Below are 17,776 nucleotides of genomic sequence, written 5' to 3'. Positions count from 1 at the left end.
TGGTCGCGGGGTAGCGCTGCGGGTGCCTGATAGAGCGTCGCCTTCCGCCGTTTTCAGGGATGAATGTTGTTTTTAGCATCCGGATGATCAGAGGACTTTGAAATCAGTGGTAATAGTGAGCGTCAACAATGCAAGCTGCTGGAGCGACCGGGGCCGCGTTGTGCTGCGCTGATTGAGCCCGCGCAATCCGGTGGTGATGATTGCTGAGCGACGGCCGAGGGACGATTGGCGAGGCCGCTTCCCGGAGTCATCTGGCAAGGCTTGCATGGTGGTTGAGTGATGCTGATGCAACGCATATTGAGCAGCGAGGGGCGAGGGCGAGGACGCCTGGAGCAGGAGCAAAACGGCGCGCGGGGAAGTGCGGTAACTTTCAGCTAGCATGACGTAGTGGCGTCGCTCACTATTGTCAGTGTCAGTGTCTGCGAAAAGCCTCGCCGCCCGACTCGTGCTCTGCCCTGCTGAAACCGCGAGCGTCGAGATTGCGTTGCGCGGGGGCAGCTGTTGGTGTTGAGTTCGCAGCTCGAGTCATAAGGCTGAGCGGCGTCTGCAGCCGTCGAGTCTCGCCCGCGATCCCACGACGCACGACGGAGGGTGGGTGTGCTCGCCACGATGCACGCACGATGCACGTTGCCTGCGCCCTGGCCTATATGGCGCAAGGGTAGGCCCTCATGGGGCAGCGCCCTCGAGTACCGCATGCCCTTGGTGATCTCCTGTGACGAGCAGCGGCGCAGCAGGATGTCAGGCACACAGAGTTCGTGACGGTGAACAGGAAGCCGGGCCGAAGCAAGGGCGGCGCGGCTCAGTCCAATTTGACTTTGGGCTGTGACGAGCGACGAGCAATGTCGCGGCTATTGCAGATCCAAGTTTCGCCATATCATCAATAAACAATGACCAGGCTGATCGCCATCGTGACACAGACAGCGTGCCCTCTAGGCGCGGCAGATGTAACGGGGGGAATCAGTGTGGTGGTGGTGCGATCCGGCACTGCATGAAGCCTACAGCAAAGCGTGCATAAGCGCTTCTTAGGCAGCTAGCTTGGAGTGGTTCAGAAGAGCGGTAAAGGAACCTGCCAAACAAGTGGCTCTTTACAATCGAACATGCGTCTTGTTGGGACCTCGAACCCCGGAACAGGTGACAGCTAAAGAGTCAATGAGGCTTCGAAGTACATCGGCCTAGTGCATGGCCTTGCCGCCACAGTCACTGTAGGCATCATGTAGGAGTGTGAGATAGTGAAGAATCCGCTTTTTATCATTAGGTATCTAGGCAAAAACCTGCTATTTCCAAGCTAGGTGTTGCTGTGGTTCAACAGCTCCGTGGAGCCGTCCCATGCCGGGGTATAATGGGTCGGGCAAAGAGTCCGATACAAGTACAGTGCAGGTGATAGTACAGACCAAATAGGCGTGAGCCGTAACCCGTCTTCAGACCAAGAAGCACCCATTGTCCGATATAACTGCATGAAAGAAATTCGTAGCCTCATTGGGCATAACCGATGCCCTGGGGGTATCAGAAGATTTTGGGAGGATCATAACCCATTATCGCCTGACCAGTGCTCTGGAAAATGGTGGCCGCTAAAGTGTGGAAAACAAAACGCCGTGGTTCAATGCCAAACCATAGATGCCGCTAGAAGTGCAAATGTGAAGAAATGATGATGAAGTGCTACCATCCGGAGCGGTGGTACTCCTGGGCGTCGCCGCCGTCGAAGAATTGGTTGTATGAGCTGTCGGGCTTGTTGTCGTCCCGGAAGGTGGTGGATCTAATTTGAGCTTGTTGCTCGTTGGTGTTGAGGCCTTTTACGTCCCCGGTGGTCATGGCCCGGCGTAGGGCTGGTAGGTTGACTGCGCTCTGAGCGCGCTTTGCTACAGCGTTGGTTGTAGCGTTCTTTTGTTGCCTCTCCCACAGCAGGTTCTGACGGAGTGATCCAGTGAGCTCACTACAAAAAGTCAGTATATGTTATGTATGCAGTTGGTAAAGTGTAAGCTCACGAAGTCAGCATGTTGCGACGACATGTCTTTGGGGACATGGCGGGTGGGTGGACGTTGGAGGTGGTCATGATGATGGGCTTTGGGCGGGAAGCCGGCTCGCGCATCATCAGACCCTTGTCCTCGTGGGGAGAGTTGCCGGTCGATGGACCGTTGGGTGCGTTGGTGCGGGAGCGTCGGATAGCAGGCGATGATCGCGATGCTTCGTTCTGAAGAGCTGATGCGCGGTCACCTTGGTGGAGCGCGGTGGTGAGTAGGGAACGGCGGGAAGTGAGGTTGGCCTGTGAGTCGACGCGCGAGAACAAGGGACGGTGCTCAGCAACGCTGGGGGGACCGCTCTCCTCGTTGTCATCGTCTTCCCACTCGTCTTCGTCAGAGTCTTCGTCCTCGATGGCGCTCTCGTCGACGTCGTCCTCGCTGTCGGTCTCAATGGCCGCCTCGCTGCTCTCGGAGACGTCGTGGAAGGTGCGGGTGCTGACCTCGTTCTTGAACGAGGTCGTCTTGCGCATGGGAGCGGCGTTGCGCAGCTGCTGGGAGAGGGAGCTGCGCTGGAGAGAGTAGGCCTCGAAGGAGCTGCCGTTCTCCTCTTCTGAGGAGCCACCCAGAGTGAACATGGGCTGCTTCTTCTTGCTCAAGTCGGCCTTGGCAGGTAGCGGCTTGGTGACAAAGCTGGAGGTCTTCTTGAGGATGGGAGTGGGGTTCAGGTTGGTGGTGGACCGTACCGAGGTGGAGATGTGGCCGGGCTCGAAGCCGCGAACGACGCTGTGCTCGCTCACGTCGGTGGAGGTGCTCGCTTCGGAGCTGACGGCGGGGCTCATGATGTCGCTGTTCACCGTAGTGGCTACAGTGGAAGTCGAGGCTTCGGGGATGGGGCGGGCGGTGGTGGGCGGCGAGGTGTTGTGTTGGGCGGGCTTCTGCTCGGGTACGGGCGGGGCAAGCTGTGCGGGCAGAGGTGAGAGCGGCTCAATGAACTTCTTCTCTTGGATCGAGTTGACGACCTTCTCGAGACCGATGGGCGTCATGTGCTTGCCGCGGGCCTGGCTGGTGGCAGAGTCGTGGCGGCGCAGGTCGGGGCGGTCGGCCGTGAGGTCAGAGCGGGAAGTGGTGATGATGGCGCTTTCCACATTGGAGTCGTCGGAGGCGACGCTGGTAGACAGCGCGGGCATGTCCGCGGCGCTAGCCGACAACTGGCGCTGGAAGGTCCACTGGGGAGCAGCCACGGGGTCTGGCTGGCAGCAGAAGGTCTCGCGGGACCACAACCGCCAGGCCATGTTCTCGTAGCGTTTGCCGTCTTCCATGGCAGGCGAGCATCGTGCAAATACTGAAGGGTGAGTTAGTCGCTGTTGTGCGCTTCACATGCTATCATGGCGATGTATCATGTGTCTATCGGCATGCATGTCACTCACCAGACCAGAGGCCGAACAGGTTCTCGGTGCTGCGGGTTTCGATGGTGCGCATGGAGCTGTGCTCGACACGCACTATGGGCCGTTCGGCGCGGAGAGGCATCGTAGGCGTTGTGTTGGGGTTGAGGGGGGGATCGTTAACGGTGGTTCCGCTTGCGTCAGTGACGATGAGGTTCCGGGTGCGTCAATGGAGTTGCCGAGCAGAGGGAGTTGCCGGCGATGCTACAGCGCTGACAGATACATGGATAGACGGTGGTGAGTGAATGGGTGTATATGTGGGGAGGTCCAAGAGAGCGTAGTGGGTGAATGGGAGCAGGCGTGTAATGCTATGGGCGAGGTATGTAGAGAGGGCATGCAAGTGGGAGTGGATCTTGTATGTATAAGCCCAAGTACTGGTGTGCGTGCAAGGTCCACTAAGAAGGTGCAGGGGGGCAGCGACGACCTACGACCTGGGCCGACATGGAAGGCGCGATGGGCACCCACACTAACAGGAGACCCCTGCAACGCGCTCCTTCCCCCGGCAGATTGCCATCAGAGCCTTGATCCATGCCATTGCGGCCTTTCTCGGGCTACCGCTCTTTTGCCCGGAGTCCAGAGTCTACCATGGATCCTCTCAGTCAGTTTCTGCGACGCTCGTGGCCCTCGTCCCCATCGTCATCCCCCCCAGAGACATGGCCGCATTCACTCTTCCAAAACAACGCATTCAGGGCCGCCGCCACCTGCGCCAGCGAATGCCACCTCTGCGTCGTCGCCCGCGTGGTGACGGCCTGGGCGTGGGGAGGCACATGATCTGAACAACACAGGCCGTGCACGCTGGTACTTCCAGAACACTGCCTGACTCGCTGCCTCTACCGCCTGCCTCAAGACTCATACCCATCACTCGCGCTGCTGCGTCGAGCCCATCGGGGCCATGCTGACCACGGCACCCTCTGCTCCTACGGCGCCCATGGTCGGCTTGCCTGGCTGACTGGTAGCACTGTCTGCTGTCGCTGGCGGATCCGTTGCACCACAAGTCACCTGCCCGGCGAACCTTGGGAGAAAGTTACGCCGCCGTAATACAATACCGCTAACTCAGCGGTTTCGAAAACCTATGCACGCCATGTGATGCTGCTTGTCGCATCCCGTTAGCGCTCGCGGAAGCAGCTGAAAACTTCCGCGCGGCGCTTCTTCTCCCTAACTCGCCTCTTCCGACATTCCCCCCTGCACGAGTCTAGCCTTTGAAGCCCATGTGCTTCCCTTGCCCAAATGGCTGCGCCCTTGGCTGTGCCTCTTGGACCCTGAGTCAATCCTCATGCCCATCCACACCAACTAGACAGCCTCACAGGCAACTTGGCACACTCGACGAGACAGGTACTCTTGAACGTCGCGACAGCCCTGTTTTCAGGTCCGCATCCGACACTCTGTCGTTTGCACCGTCTGCATCGTCTGCGCAAATCCCCCGCACTGGGGTCGGCAACACGGGATCCTGAATTCTTCCGTGGCGGTCAAGAGCAGCCTTCGCACGCTCTGGTGACAGGGCTGCTTTCGGTGTGGTCAACTCCGCCTTTGTCTCTGCGATTGCGAATTTTACCGCCTACCACCAACGCTGACCTGCCTCTGTGAATCGGCAAGCCATTGTTCGCTAGGTTCCTAGATGCGTTGGTTATTCGCAAGGGTGCCAGGCCACGAGGTACAAGCCCGGTGGCCACCTGGTTAAAGTGCTGTCCTCGACGCCTCTGAGACATGCCAGCTACCCCAGATATTCCGCTCCAGACTTTGGGGTAGCGACAGGTACCCTGCCATGGTGCACTGTGCGCCCACTCGTCCTCCAGTAACTTCCAACTTGGCTGTTATGCTACGTCAGTCCAGTACACGGCAATTTCTCGAGGTCATCTGGGGCGCCTGTCGAATCACAAAGCCGCAAAAGCATCAGGTGCGACCGCACATTATCGCTGAATGCGGCGTGATGCTTGTTTCATGAGTTGTACACCGGCAGCTACCTCTACGTGGCACTGGACTGTCGAGTGCCTGTCGCTCTGCTTATCCAACCGGTCGTCGCTCCTGAAAGCCACCCGGCTCACGATGCAATCGATCGCACATCATTATGCACAGCGTTTTCTTTGGTACAAAGAACAAACGTCAGCGTGGGGAAAGACGGGGCCATGTTCACCCCAAAGTCTGTCGTTCGCTCGTGACATGACATGGAGCTGAACTTTAGTTCCCCGGACCGTGGCCCCGTCGTGGTTGTCGTGTGCTTTTTCTCACGATCTTCATACAACCGTCAACTTCCATAAGCTCCCACATCTATCGGCTTATCGCGACGGAATGAACCGCCATCAAACCTGGTACGACTGCGCGATACGCCAAAGGTGTATTTCATGTTCGCATTAGTCGTAACCACCTTTCATCGTTCCGAGACTGCGTATATGTTGTATCATGACCTAGATCGGGTTGCTTTGATCATCAGCAGGACGATGACTGTACCCCAGATCACGACATAGCAAGCTGTGACGCTTGCCAAGCGATTTTGGTATCGATTCGGCCGTTGCTTTTCGCTCTACAACGAACATGCACGGCCATATGGCGACGGTGGCACCTACGTGATCGGTATGCGCACACGTCGCAACACAAACGACATTCTGTCGAGGCTGCGCACTGCCCAACTTCGTTGACTCTACTCACTCACTGCCGTCGCCCTCTCTTCGGGACAAAATCGAAGCGATCGAGTTCGTCAGCGTCCAGCTGAGATGAGAGCTCGTATCTGCGTCGGGAGTAGCCATCAGCCTGTCATCCGTGGTTATGACAAGTGCCGGGGAGTCGATCGCTGTATGATTACTCGTCACATGCTCGACGGCAAACGATCTCGGTACATTTTGTGTTTCTCTTTTACGAACAACTCTTCTGCACTGCGAACACGAGCTGCGTTATTGAGCGGCACACATCGATCTCGCATACCACCCACACTGACTACAGGATAATACTGCACCCACGATGGCGGCTTGACAGTGCCACTCTACCGGACACTGGAGAATGCAAAGAGCCCGACAGCCTGGAAACCAAGTTCGAGCTAACCATATCGGATCCGGGGCGTCCAGCCGCTCCCCGCGGGCGTCGCGTGGCTGCTACCAAGGAGCACCAATTGCCTGGCTTGCAACCACCGGCTGTTACATCGGTTGGTCGTGATAGCATTACGCTCACCTTCCCGTGTCACGTTGTGATCATGCTCTGGGTCGCGCAGCTCCTTCTCCTTCTTGGTGCTTTCCCGGCTCGCGCATCGCAGATTCCCCTTCTGTGGCGGCGCCCGGCCGTTCTCAGCGCTCATTGTCCAATCATGCGCAACAACGTGCTCACCCTCACATGTGTTGCTCGTCGCGATACTTAACCGAGGCTTTGATGGTCAGTGCCATGCCGCGCAATGCCACTGAAACCTCACCATCGCAGAGAATAGGAAGATTTGCCTTTCCTGTCGCTACAGCCCTTCTATCACATCTCTAGCGTACGGGGGGAACATGATGCTGGTTTCCGCCTGTTTGCACGAATCGACATGAGGGATTTTGCACGAATCGCAGTAGTCCTGTGCGTTCCCCGGAAGCGGACGTTGCGCCCAACAAATAGCAAGGGAGAAATTATTCCTCATTTCCAGTGAGTCGGGTCTTCATTCTGGCGCGCATTCAGTATCGTCGATTGCCTGAACGAGGTGCTGTGGCTGCCCAAAGCAGCAACACGTTCCCCAGTGCCTGGCGGTGGGGCCCGACGCGCAGGCATCCCACGCGTGCACGCACGAGCTCGTCGCATCGTCCACCTCCGCACTGATAACCAACCAAATGACATCCGGACGTCTCGCCGGTCACCGATGGCAACGCGACATCAAGCGGATCAAGGCGCCGGTCTTTCCGCCGAATGTCACAAGCAAAGTCATTCATCTGTTGGCCTTCGGTGCAATGTCGACCTAGTATCCCGCACTTCGGAGCGAGGGCCCAAGAGACCAACTACAGTCTTCCAGGCTCATTACCCCAGCCGGCATCGAGTTCACATGGACACGCCCCCTGCTTGGCGAACGCCGTGTGGTGTATACTGCTCCCACGTGTGCAGCTTATCATAGCTTGTCCGAGTAGAACGCCCTACTCCCGCAGGATTCTGCAGCGACAAACGGGCCGGCTCATTGCTCATGAGACCGTACCTGAAACCCAAAGATGGGGGTAAAAGTCTGCAAAAGCAACTGCACGTCTGATATCTTAGCAATGATCTTTGTAACGGGCGAATGGAGATAGGTCGATTTGATGATGTTTTCCCGTAGGATTGTGGCAGATTCCTTCGCTAACGGCCATCTTGTTCCACCTTCTGCATTCAGGCTGCGCCTTGCATGGGCCCTCTTTCCGGCACCTACCTTGGTTAGCTTATCGGTCGAGCCGTGAGCAAAATCTGGAGACCTCGTGGGACTGAAGACGGGTTGCAATCCCATTACTCGGCACCTTACCATCTCTGGCAACCCTTCCAGAGGCCTGTATGACTGTTCTTCTGAATGAAAGCGGCTGACAAAACGTCTTGAAAGTTTTCAATATAACGCCTCGAACATGGTAGTTACAGGCTGTTGCAGAAAGAGGCGGTTGGCGAGGCTCTTTCACTCGTCCCGGGCTTCTGGTTCCCAGTTCCAAGTCTGGTTCGGTAACACTGCGTGCTGACTGTCATCTGCGCGTCTTCATCTATCTCGTCCTACCCGAACGCGCTTACGGTGTTAACTCGAGTGGTGGTCAGCCTGCGCTGATGTACCCGCTCCCATATTGGATTCATTACACTCAGCCAGCGAGAGCGTATTACCGTGCTGTCGGGACCGAGGCGCTGACCCCAGATACCAACCCTGATTCCAAGGTCTCACTCTATGGTCGTACAGGTCTACCTCGGGGTGCTGTAATGCTGTGGCAGGATGCTCGTATACCCCTTCACCGCCAGAAAACGGAGCTGAATTTGGACTCTGTTATTCAAGTGCCGCGCATAGCTTACGAAGATCGCAATGCCAGTCCGCACAAGACTATGATTGTGCAACACCCAAAGATATCGCTAACGAGCTCAAGACTAATAACACAACTGCCGTATCATCTCAGCAGACCCCACGCGTTACGCCCGACAACTCATCACACAACCACATGTATACCAAGGTACTTTATCACACGGCCCGAGTCTTACCAAGACTTTCGGCAGCCTTACACCTCCATGGCTCACTACGGCCCGAGCGACATGGCTCTTCATCCCGTGGTTGCGGTTCGCATGGTTCATGGATAAAGCACAAATATCCAGCCTATCAAGCCCCCAGTATCCTATGTCATTTCCAGCCACCACCACTCACTCCCAAAGTCGGTAATAGACGCAAGCGAGAAATTCGGCTCCCATCTTTTGCAGGTTCCTCCATAGCCCCATACGTGGCCGGCAGGATGTCGCACCAAAAGCGCGATTTCGATCACGCAGTCTACCTGCTGTAGCACACCAACCTTAATCAAACGCAACGTCTAATTCCACATTCTGGAAGAATAGGCAGAACTTCTCCTCCACTGACAGACAACCGAGGCGTAGTTATACAGGACTCTCGGCATCAGCGAACACCCCGTCGGTCGATACCTTCCGTTTCGGTTCTGTTCCGTAGCCTCCGCGTCCGCATGCCTGGCGCAATTACCCCAGACAAACGTCGTCGCGTGGTTCGGTTCTGCATGCGCCTTCACCGGTGCTTACGCGCTTCCTTCGTATCGGGGTATTATATCTGGCTGTACTTTATGCTATGTTGATCCGCTCGTCACATCACATGCGAAGCTATTTCCGCGGTCCATATATCTCGCGACGAGTTTCGGAACACGAACTTCGGGCGGGACATGATGCTGACATCAGACGGCAGACGGCTGTAGAGCCAACGGTGAGGGAGGGAAGGCTCGGGGCGAGAGGGCGATATTACTTGCCCTGCGTTTAGCACGCTCGGGGCTCTTGCTTACTGTGACAGATGACTTGACCTCTGCGCTGTACAACACAACTACCCTGATAGCGTCATCAGCGTCCATGTCATGCTTTCTTGCGAAACTGGTAACTTGGAGACCCCATCTCCACCCCCGCATATCAGCCCCAGATCTGATCTCGCCACAGCCTTGATCCGGGCTGACACCTCGGGCTCAGTCAAGGGGAAAAGTGTCACCTGTCACAACTGAGGCTCCATGTGTCCGGACACGTCTTCGAACCTCTCACATGATCCTCCTCACTGCCGCTCTTGACCCGTGCCGTTGTCGAGTATTTTCGGCCCCCTGCATGCCACGTTTATCTCCACATCTACGCCTAGAGTATATCAACATGCCGTTATAATAGCTATCGTTACGTTCATGCACATTCACCAGATTAGCATGAGATCCCGCCCTGCGCCCAGGATATCTTCGTCACGCGCTTCCGCTTCGCCTCATAGTCGATCCTTCGTGTATGGGTATGGGTAAGGCGAATGGGCAAACCATGCTGATAGTAAGATTGGGCGCGTGCCTGAATACCACGCTGATCGCTTAGCTGCATTTAGAAAATGCTGCGGTATACTTACGCGAATGCATAGTCTTTTTTTGATATAGACTATATGCGCTTCTCTTTCGATAAGGGAAATCAGAGCGAATGGAGCGGCAAATTCCATATGGTAATGTTGGAATGGGCGATTCGTCTCGAAGGATTGGTATGGTGATCGCAAGTCTAGATTTGGATGGTAAAGCTGCTGCGGATGAGTTCGCCGTCGCCGACGAGCCAAACATGCGACTGCAGTCCTCACCATAGGATGCGTGTGTTATCTCAGAGCTACATCATAGTCTCGCACGGTGATGAAAACGACAAGACGTCGCAACTACCGCAAAAGCATCATCTCCCACCGGCTATCCCCCACCGGCTACCTCCCATTCCATTCCACACTTGCTACCCGCCTACCACCCGTCCTAACAATCCTCATCCCTCCCCTCCACCCGTCAATACATCTCCTCTCCACTCTCCCCAAAATCATCTCCACATCCCGACCTCTCACAGCCCACCTCCACCTCAACAACACCCAGCACTATACGCATAAACGCCCTGCAACAATATATGCACCGAAGTAGCTAGTCTGTTCTTCTCCCTCGTGTTTTCGTATGCAGGACGGACATATCCGCAAGGAACAGATTCCTTCATCTAAGCGTGTTCTAAGCGTGTTTGCGCTACTGACGTGCAGCGCTTCTGGATATGCAGGAATACTGCAGCGAAGGAGCGTGTGTAACGTAGGAGAGGAGGGTTTATCCGGTCGCTAAATGTCGAGGCGAGGTGTAGGGAGGTGAAGCGAGGGTGGATGATAGTAAAGTACATCGTGGGTAATGTGATAGTCATGGTGTTAGTGTAAGCGTGGTGTATGTTGTGAGACATGTGGATATAGGAATGGGTTTGTAGTGGAGTTGGCGGTTAGCTAGGAGTGTCTTATGGTTTCTCGGTGACACTCTCCTGACCCAGTCACGAGTGTTCTGTTCTTGCCATAGGTTAATTGAAGAAAACGAGCGAGGAGAGTGGTTAGGCTTCGACATGTAGGTAGAGCAGTATCGTTTGAATCTTTGTCGATGTCTTTGCAACATATACATTTGACAGAATCTCTCGCGACTAACGTACACACAATATAACTCAGAATTTTGAGGTCTAGTTAGTTTTCATGAGGTTTGTGTTTGCAACTTAATTATCTTCTAAGAGCTAGCAGTATTGTTGTTACACACACAAGCTTCCCCTCATTCCTCACATGATCTTGATCATCGTTACGTTGCCGTATTGATGGACCATATCTCATTTTGATCTCAATATTTTCCCATTTGATGTTCGTCAGGAAGCTCTAGTTGTAATAATCCCTCATTCCTTCCCAACACTCATTTCCTCTCGAGAAGATAAAAACATCAAACGCCGATACGAAGAAAAACGGCTCATGATTCCCTTCAGTATCCAACAAATAATCCGTCTCGCACGCCAATTGATTCTCGTGTCGAGACTCCATAAATCCCCTGCGTATTGTGTAGTCAAATGTCTCGTAACGAACGATACCGACGCGACAGCACGATTTGCGAACAAGGTCAGAGGTCAGGAATCGAATTTCCCGATCTAATCACCACGCGATCGAGTATGCTATGCGATGCACATACGCGGCATGCGTTCGCATCACGTAAAAAGGATCCGATTCGCTTACGGGGAACCGGACATGAGTGTCAGGAACGACGATCGTAGGATCAAAGGATCGGGCCTCATGCCGCGGATGGAGACACCGTGATGCAAACATGATACGCAAAGCCTAGGCGACTCGAAACCCCAGATTCGTAAAGACAACAGTATCAGAGTGTGGCGTCGACATCGATGGTTAGTAAGAGCCCACATTGTATAGCACCAAGATGCTTGTATTGATTTTACTTTGAATAGTCTATGGGTATTAACGCCTTAGACATACGTAGCTTCTAGATGTTACCATCCAACATGCCCTTGCGCCTTCGCTCGACGCGCCCACGACCAGGCACAGGCACAGTCACAAACACAAGAGCACAGATCAATCGGTGTGATAGGTACGGCGTAGGTGACATGATCAGCGTCTAGAAGTCCTGGTCGTCGTTTCCAGCAATGATGACGTTGTTGACCTGTGCGTTGGTGTCAGTAGTTGTTTGCAACAAGGCCGTGATCCAGCGGTGAGGATAAACGGTAACACAAAGCGAAAAAAAGGGAAGGGTGGGTGTTTGTTCGCGTGTAACGAGAACAATGCAACCTGCATAAAGCGCACCCCCCGTGCGACGCTTTATCTTCGGCTTCCCCGCTTCCCCGGCCCTGCAAATCGATCCAGAAGACGGACGCAAGGGAGGGAAAGTGAGCAAAGCGAGGTTGCACAGACGGGAGGGAAGCGGAAGGGATAGCGGGAAAGGGAGTCACACCAAGGGTGTGCGGTGCGACAAACGACAATTCGTTACGGAAAAGGGGCGGGAAAGTTACGATACGTACCTTGAGTACCATACGGCACAGCTGTGTAGCGAGCAACAGTTGTTGCCGCTTCGAGATCAAGGGATCGATCACGAAGTGCTCCTTCATATCTGTGATAACGCCACGTTAGTACAATCTTCGGTAATTCAGCCACCAATGAGGCCCATGACGTTGTGCATGACAATGACAGCAAAGCAAAGGTCTCAGATGACTCCTGCTCATCTCCACTTGTAGTTGCGTTCATGCCAGCGCAGCAAGTGGCGTGGCGTGGGGTAATGCGCCGTACCCCACGGGGGCGTTGGATGCGGGAACTGAATGCGGGAACTTGAATGTATCACGGGTCTCGGGTCTCCCGGAGATAGTCCGTACTGCAGCTATGCTTGATAGCGGTGAGGCAGCCGGGAATCATAGAGACAGCCGTGGGGAGATGGTTGGATAACAAAGAGCGAAGTGCACTTACCGTTGCTTCCCGTCTGCATGCAGTCAACACCTAACCTGGTGTTTCCCTCCTTGGCTTGTCGGGACTTGATGTTGGCGAGGGTTTCGATGGGGCTAAGACCGGAGTTCTCAGCCAGCGCCATGGGGACGGCGTCAAGGGCATCGGCGAATGCGCGCATCGCGTATTGCTCGAGGCCAGGGCTCTGCGAAGTGTTAGTTGTTGTTATCGCGGAGCTCCGTAACGCTTACCTTGACCGCGGCATCCTCAACTGCGAGCGAGCATGCTACTTCCGCGGCTCCTCCACCGTATACAATACGGTTGTCGCGCACCAGGTTTCGGACGACACAGAGGGCATCGTGTAGTGACCGCTTGGCCTCGTCGATGATCATCTTGTTGCTACCGCGAACGAAGACGGTGACAGCCCTTGTGTTGGCACACTCCTCGATTACCAGCATCTTGTCGCGGGTGGTTCCGAAAGTCAGTTCCCGGACAATACCAGCCTTTCCGAGCTTCTCTGCGCTGAGGTCCTCGAAACGGGGTACGATGCGTCCGTTGGTTGCGATGGCGATCAGCTCGATTTCTGGGCCTCCTACCCACCGTACAGCGGGGAGCTTGTTTGTGAGGAGAAGATGGTTGGCCTCGTCGTCGAAACCCCACTGACATATTACTACGTTGGCGCCGGTGTTCTTGATCTGCTCAATCATCTCGGTGAACTTGTTTGACTCGTAGTTTTGTAGCTTCTTGAACTCCTCTACGGTGGTAATGTCCAACTTGTGCTTGGTCTTGGGCTTCGGTGGCTCGAACGCGCATGTGAGGATGGCGAGTTTGGCGTCCTTGACCTCGGACGGCATCTGGGGATGCGAAAAGTCCTTGTCTATTATGACACCCTTGACAAGTAATGTGTCTTCGAGCGATCCACCGACCTTGCCGTCAACCTTGATGAGCTCGAAATCGACGTCTTTCCGCTCGAGATCTGCGACCGAAAGCACAGCATCTACGGCGATTTTGGCGAACTGGTCGTGCGCCTTGGAAACGATCTTGCTGCCCAAACTTGTCTTTGCGACCTTGAATAGCTCTTCGGTGTTGTCCTTGGAGAAGTGGATCTCGTCGCTGACCTCGTCGAGCTTGGCCACGGCAACCTCGCAAGCCTGGTCGTAACCGTCTGCTATCCTGATGGGGTGGATGCCCTTGTCGATAAGGTCTGCTGCCTGCTCGAGAAGCGCGCCCGCCAAGACTACGACACCAGTTGTTCCGTCACCAATCTCGTCGTCTTGTGATTTGGATAGTTCGACTAGTAGCTTCGCGACGTGGTTGGAGATTTCCATCTGGGAGAGAATGGTGGCGCCGTCGTTTGTGACTGTGATGTCTCCGTCGGGTGAAATCAGGATCTTGTCCAGTCCTCGGGGTCCCTAGTTTCATAAGTTTATGTCCTACTTCCTTGCACTAGAGCGGTGCTGCGTACCAGAGAGCTCTTGACGATGTTCGCGACCGTCTTGGCCGCGAGGATGTGGGACTTGACCGCATCGTTGCCGTGTTGCCTCTGCTTCTTGCCTTGACTGCCCCAGACATTAGCTGCTGCCTCTTACTGAGCCTTAAGCCCTTTCCATATCATTCCACGTACTCTCTGACAATGATGAATGGCCTGCCCGATTCATCCTTCATCACCTGCGCTATACCCCACTTTGTCAGTCGTGAATTCGCGGTCGATTCGTAGTAGATTCGGACGCATACCGTTGGAAAGGTCGACCTCTGTAATTATATAACGTTAGCGTATGCATCTCACTACTGAGGGTTTGGGAGTTCGGAGCTGTTGCTGCCCGCACTTACGCATCTTTGCGGTGTGAAAATGCCCGCTGAAGTAACAAATGCACGACTCGGAAGAAGTATCAGACTACAGACACACACTAGGAGAGAATCCCGGGTATGTTTGGTAGTGAGGGGTGGTGGGGTATGGCCAAACAGCTGCCATGTCGGTCTTGAAATTTCCCCAGAGGGGCTTGGCACGAGGCGCACGGCCGCGAGTCGCGAACGCGCCGTCCGCCAGCTCCAACTCTCCGATCTGCCCTGACGCTTGCTGCCCCGAGCTGCCACCACACCCATCCCCAGCGCATCGCGGCCTTCCAATCGCGCTTGTACGAATCGCCTCAAGCTCCACGAAGATTGACGTCTCCGTCATATCCATTCTCCATTTCTAGCGACCGCGTTTCGACATGCCTCGTGAGTCGCGCCCGCCCGCCCAAACAATCACCATACGCGTAATATCCAGCTGCTAACTTGCGCAGCTGCTCTTAGCGATCACGGGTCCTCGGACGCCGAAGACGTCCCCGCGCAGCCAAGAAAGGGAAAGGGAAAGCAGCCGGTGCAGGAGGATCCCATAGACGACGAAGAGGACGAGGATGACAGTGAGGTGGGAGAGGACGAGTACGCGCGAAATCATATACACATGGATCGCATCGTGTTGACAATGCGACAGATACGTCGTTGAGGCGATTCACGGCCACAGATTCACAAAGGTGCGCGCAAACACCACCTCTTTCCCACGCGCAAACACTGACAACACCAGGGCGTCCTCCAATTCGACGTGAAATGGGAAGGCTACGACGACCCCAAGGACCGGACATGGGAGGCAGAGGAGAACATGTTCGTTGCGGCATTGCACTGTACTGGGTTGAGACTGACAGTCGCAGGGAGGGAGCTATTGATGTGCTGAACGAGTACTTTAAGAAGATCGGAGGCCGACCAGAACCCAAGGGCCAGAAGCGGAAGGGACGACCATCGACCGCCGGCATCAAATCCGAGTCTGGCACCCCGTCATCCTCCACGAAGCGCGCCAAGGCAGACAAGCCAGAGAAGAAAGTGGCAGAATGGAGCCCACCGCCAGGCTCATGGGAACACGACGTCGACCACATCGACACGGTGGAGCAAACGAAGGACCCCAAGACGGGCCAACTGGAGAAGTTTGCATACCTGGTGTGGACGAATAAGCAAAAGACACAGCACCCTCTCAAGCACGTCTACCAAAAGTGTCCACAAAAGGTGCGTACAAAATGCTTTCTGGATATCATTCACCATACTAACATCTCGCAGATGCTCGAATACTACGAAAGCCACCTAGTCTTCACCGAGAACGTGGACGAGCCTCTAAACGGTGACGACACCAACGACACAGTGATGAACGACGACTAATCCGCTTAAGTCGAGTAGTACCCGAAACCGAACTTGCCGATCAAGATATTCCCTTCCGGTGAAGTTCAATTCGACTTCGCCCCCGCGATGCCATACGCGAAGATGCTACCCAAAAACTTCCGTTCCCCGACATGGTCACCCATTACACCTCTTCTATCGTTCCTCCAGTCGCCGACCGTATCTCCCATCACACCTCCTCCACCTTTGCGCAAACCACCAGCTGTTTCTCCGTTGATACCCACGGAGCAGTTTTCATCTTCCAATCCTCTGATGCGCTTGGGTGCTGGGGAGGACCCTGATCAGCTGCAAAAGGGTACACATGTGTCTGCTGGGTATGGCGTATAGGCACTGAATGTATTATAAGAACTTCTTTGGATAGGTACGGAAAGGGAATACTGGAGTATCAAGGCTTCGTTCAAGCGGTTCCAGTTTCGCATTGTGTATCTGGTATCGTTCAAAATTTACAACGTTTATACATACGCCTATGATATGACCTACAACGCCCAGTGAACATGATCGCGTGCCTTTCAAGTCCATGCCAGCACACCATTGTGGTTGGCATGCGCTTTTCCTGTACTAAATCTTCTCTCCCAAGTTATGACCAAAGGCTCAAGTCAAATTAACTCGAAATAGTTCACAGACGAGGCAATCAAGAGAAATGGTTTTAAGTAACTTTGAGTATGTGATTCATTCCTTTCCATTCCATGCGCAATTGTATATACAAACATAACAATAAGCTCCGTAATAACGTTGCGGGTATCCCAATTCGGTCCAGTCCATGCCATGCCAACATGACTTCTTCAATCTTCAATCGCATTATCTCGTTCTCGTACAATCTCAAACTCCAAGGCGCAGGTCGCATAGCCATGCAATCGCAACTGCCTATAACGCCGGTGTAAATGCGAACCACATCGTCCTTATCTCCGGTGATGTGTTGTCTTGTGTTGTACTGTATTCATGTCGTCGTAAAATGTCGGTCTCTTCCTTTCAAACTGTTTTTGGTGTATAATCATTGCGTTGCGTTGCGTTTGTGTAGTGCGTGGTCGTTTACACATTCTCAGTCATATCCGAGACAGACGACGCGGTGCCGCCGACAGCCATGCGCGTCTGCAGGTAGTAGATGAGGTATGCGATGGCGGCAATCAGGATGAAGAGGATGAGGATGATGAGGAAGATGACGATGTTGCGCTGCATGGTTGCGGTTGGGTGGGGTGGAACGAGGGGGTCTCGTTGGTAGTGGTGGTGGTGGTGGTAGTATTGGTGTTGAGTGGGTGATGCGATGCAATAGTCTTCTGCAGTAAAGTCAGTAAATCGTCCTTTCGTAAACGTCGTAGTAATTGTATGCGCACTGTAATCTCAGCGCAAACAATCAATGGTTTTGTATAACGCGGTCGTGGTGGTGTCCAAGCTTGCTATCGTCCAAGCAACACTCAGTAGTCAAGTGATGGTATCCCGGAAGCAATCGAATGACCAAGGATAGCGATGGTAGGACGAAGGAACTCGAAAAGTACAAGTGTATGAAGTGTGTGTGAGGGGAATCGAGTTAATAATATCAGCGAGGAAATCTGCAAGCCAAGTCGTAGTCCATTCTGCAGGTGGCATGCAGGCACTTTTGTACAGACGTGGCGGGGTGCGTGCGCCGCGTGGGTGGTTGGGTCGCGTCCATGGGCCGAGGGGCTGGAATGCTGGTTTGACGTGGCTGGGATGCCGGCGTTACTGGCGGTGAGGCTGGGCTTGAAACAATGGTTGACCGAGTTGATTTAATTGAGTACGTGGTGATGCGTTTGTTGAGGGAAGCTTGTTTTTGCGAAATGATTCAG

The 17,776-nt window shown here is 54.4% G+C and overlaps 3 protein-coding genes across 3 annotated transcripts; 1 reads left to right on the top strand and 2 right to left on the bottom strand.

Annotated features, from left to right (window-relative positions):
- Nucleotides 1–1,656: 1,656 nt before the first annotated feature.
- J4E93_009881 (uncharacterized protein) lies at nucleotides 1,657–3,485 on the bottom strand (the record flags this gene model as incomplete). The annotated part of the gene is made up of 3 exons (XM_049347770.1): nucleotides 1,657–1,930; nucleotides 1,983–3,300; nucleotides 3,386–3,485. The coding sequence occupies 3 exons, from the start codon at nucleotides 3,483–3,485 to the stop codon at nucleotides 1,657–1,659; spliced, it is 1,692 nt and encodes a 563-aa protein (XP_049194999.1).
- Nucleotides 3,486–11,952: 8,467 nt separating this feature from the next.
- On the bottom strand, nucleotides 11,953–14,601 carry CCT5 (T-complex protein 1 subunit epsilon; the record flags this gene model as incomplete). The annotated part of the gene is made up of 8 exons (XM_049347769.1): nucleotides 11,953–11,997; nucleotides 12,353–12,441; nucleotides 12,792–12,972; nucleotides 13,019–14,179; nucleotides 14,233–14,326; nucleotides 14,392–14,440; nucleotides 14,502–14,519; nucleotides 14,598–14,601. 8 exons carry the CDS (start codon nucleotides 14,599–14,601, stop codon nucleotides 11,953–11,955), a joined length of 1,641 nt encoding a protein of 546 aa, XP_049194998.1.
- A 379-nt stretch (nucleotides 14,602–14,980) lies between these two features.
- Nucleotides 14,981–15,956, top strand: J4E93_009879 (uncharacterized protein; the record flags this gene model as incomplete). Its single annotated transcript, XM_049347768.1, has 5 exons — nucleotides 14,981–14,987; nucleotides 15,053–15,225; nucleotides 15,334–15,410; nucleotides 15,458–15,806; nucleotides 15,858–15,956. 5 exons carry the CDS (start codon nucleotides 14,981–14,983, stop codon nucleotides 15,954–15,956), a joined length of 705 nt encoding a protein of 234 aa, XP_049194997.1.
- Nucleotides 15,957–17,776: the final 1,820 nt, after the last annotated feature.

The sequence above is a fragment of the Alternaria ventricosa genome, assembly GCF_023758065.1.
Source record: "Alternaria ventricosa strain BMP 2768 chromosome Unknown scaffold_25, whole genome shotgun sequence".
NCBI lineage: Eukaryota > Fungi > Ascomycota > Dothideomycetes > Pleosporales > Pleosporaceae > Alternaria > Alternaria ventricosa.
The sequence above is the reverse complement of the archived record's forward strand: the minus strand, read 5'-3'. Positions and strand labels throughout refer to the sequence as shown.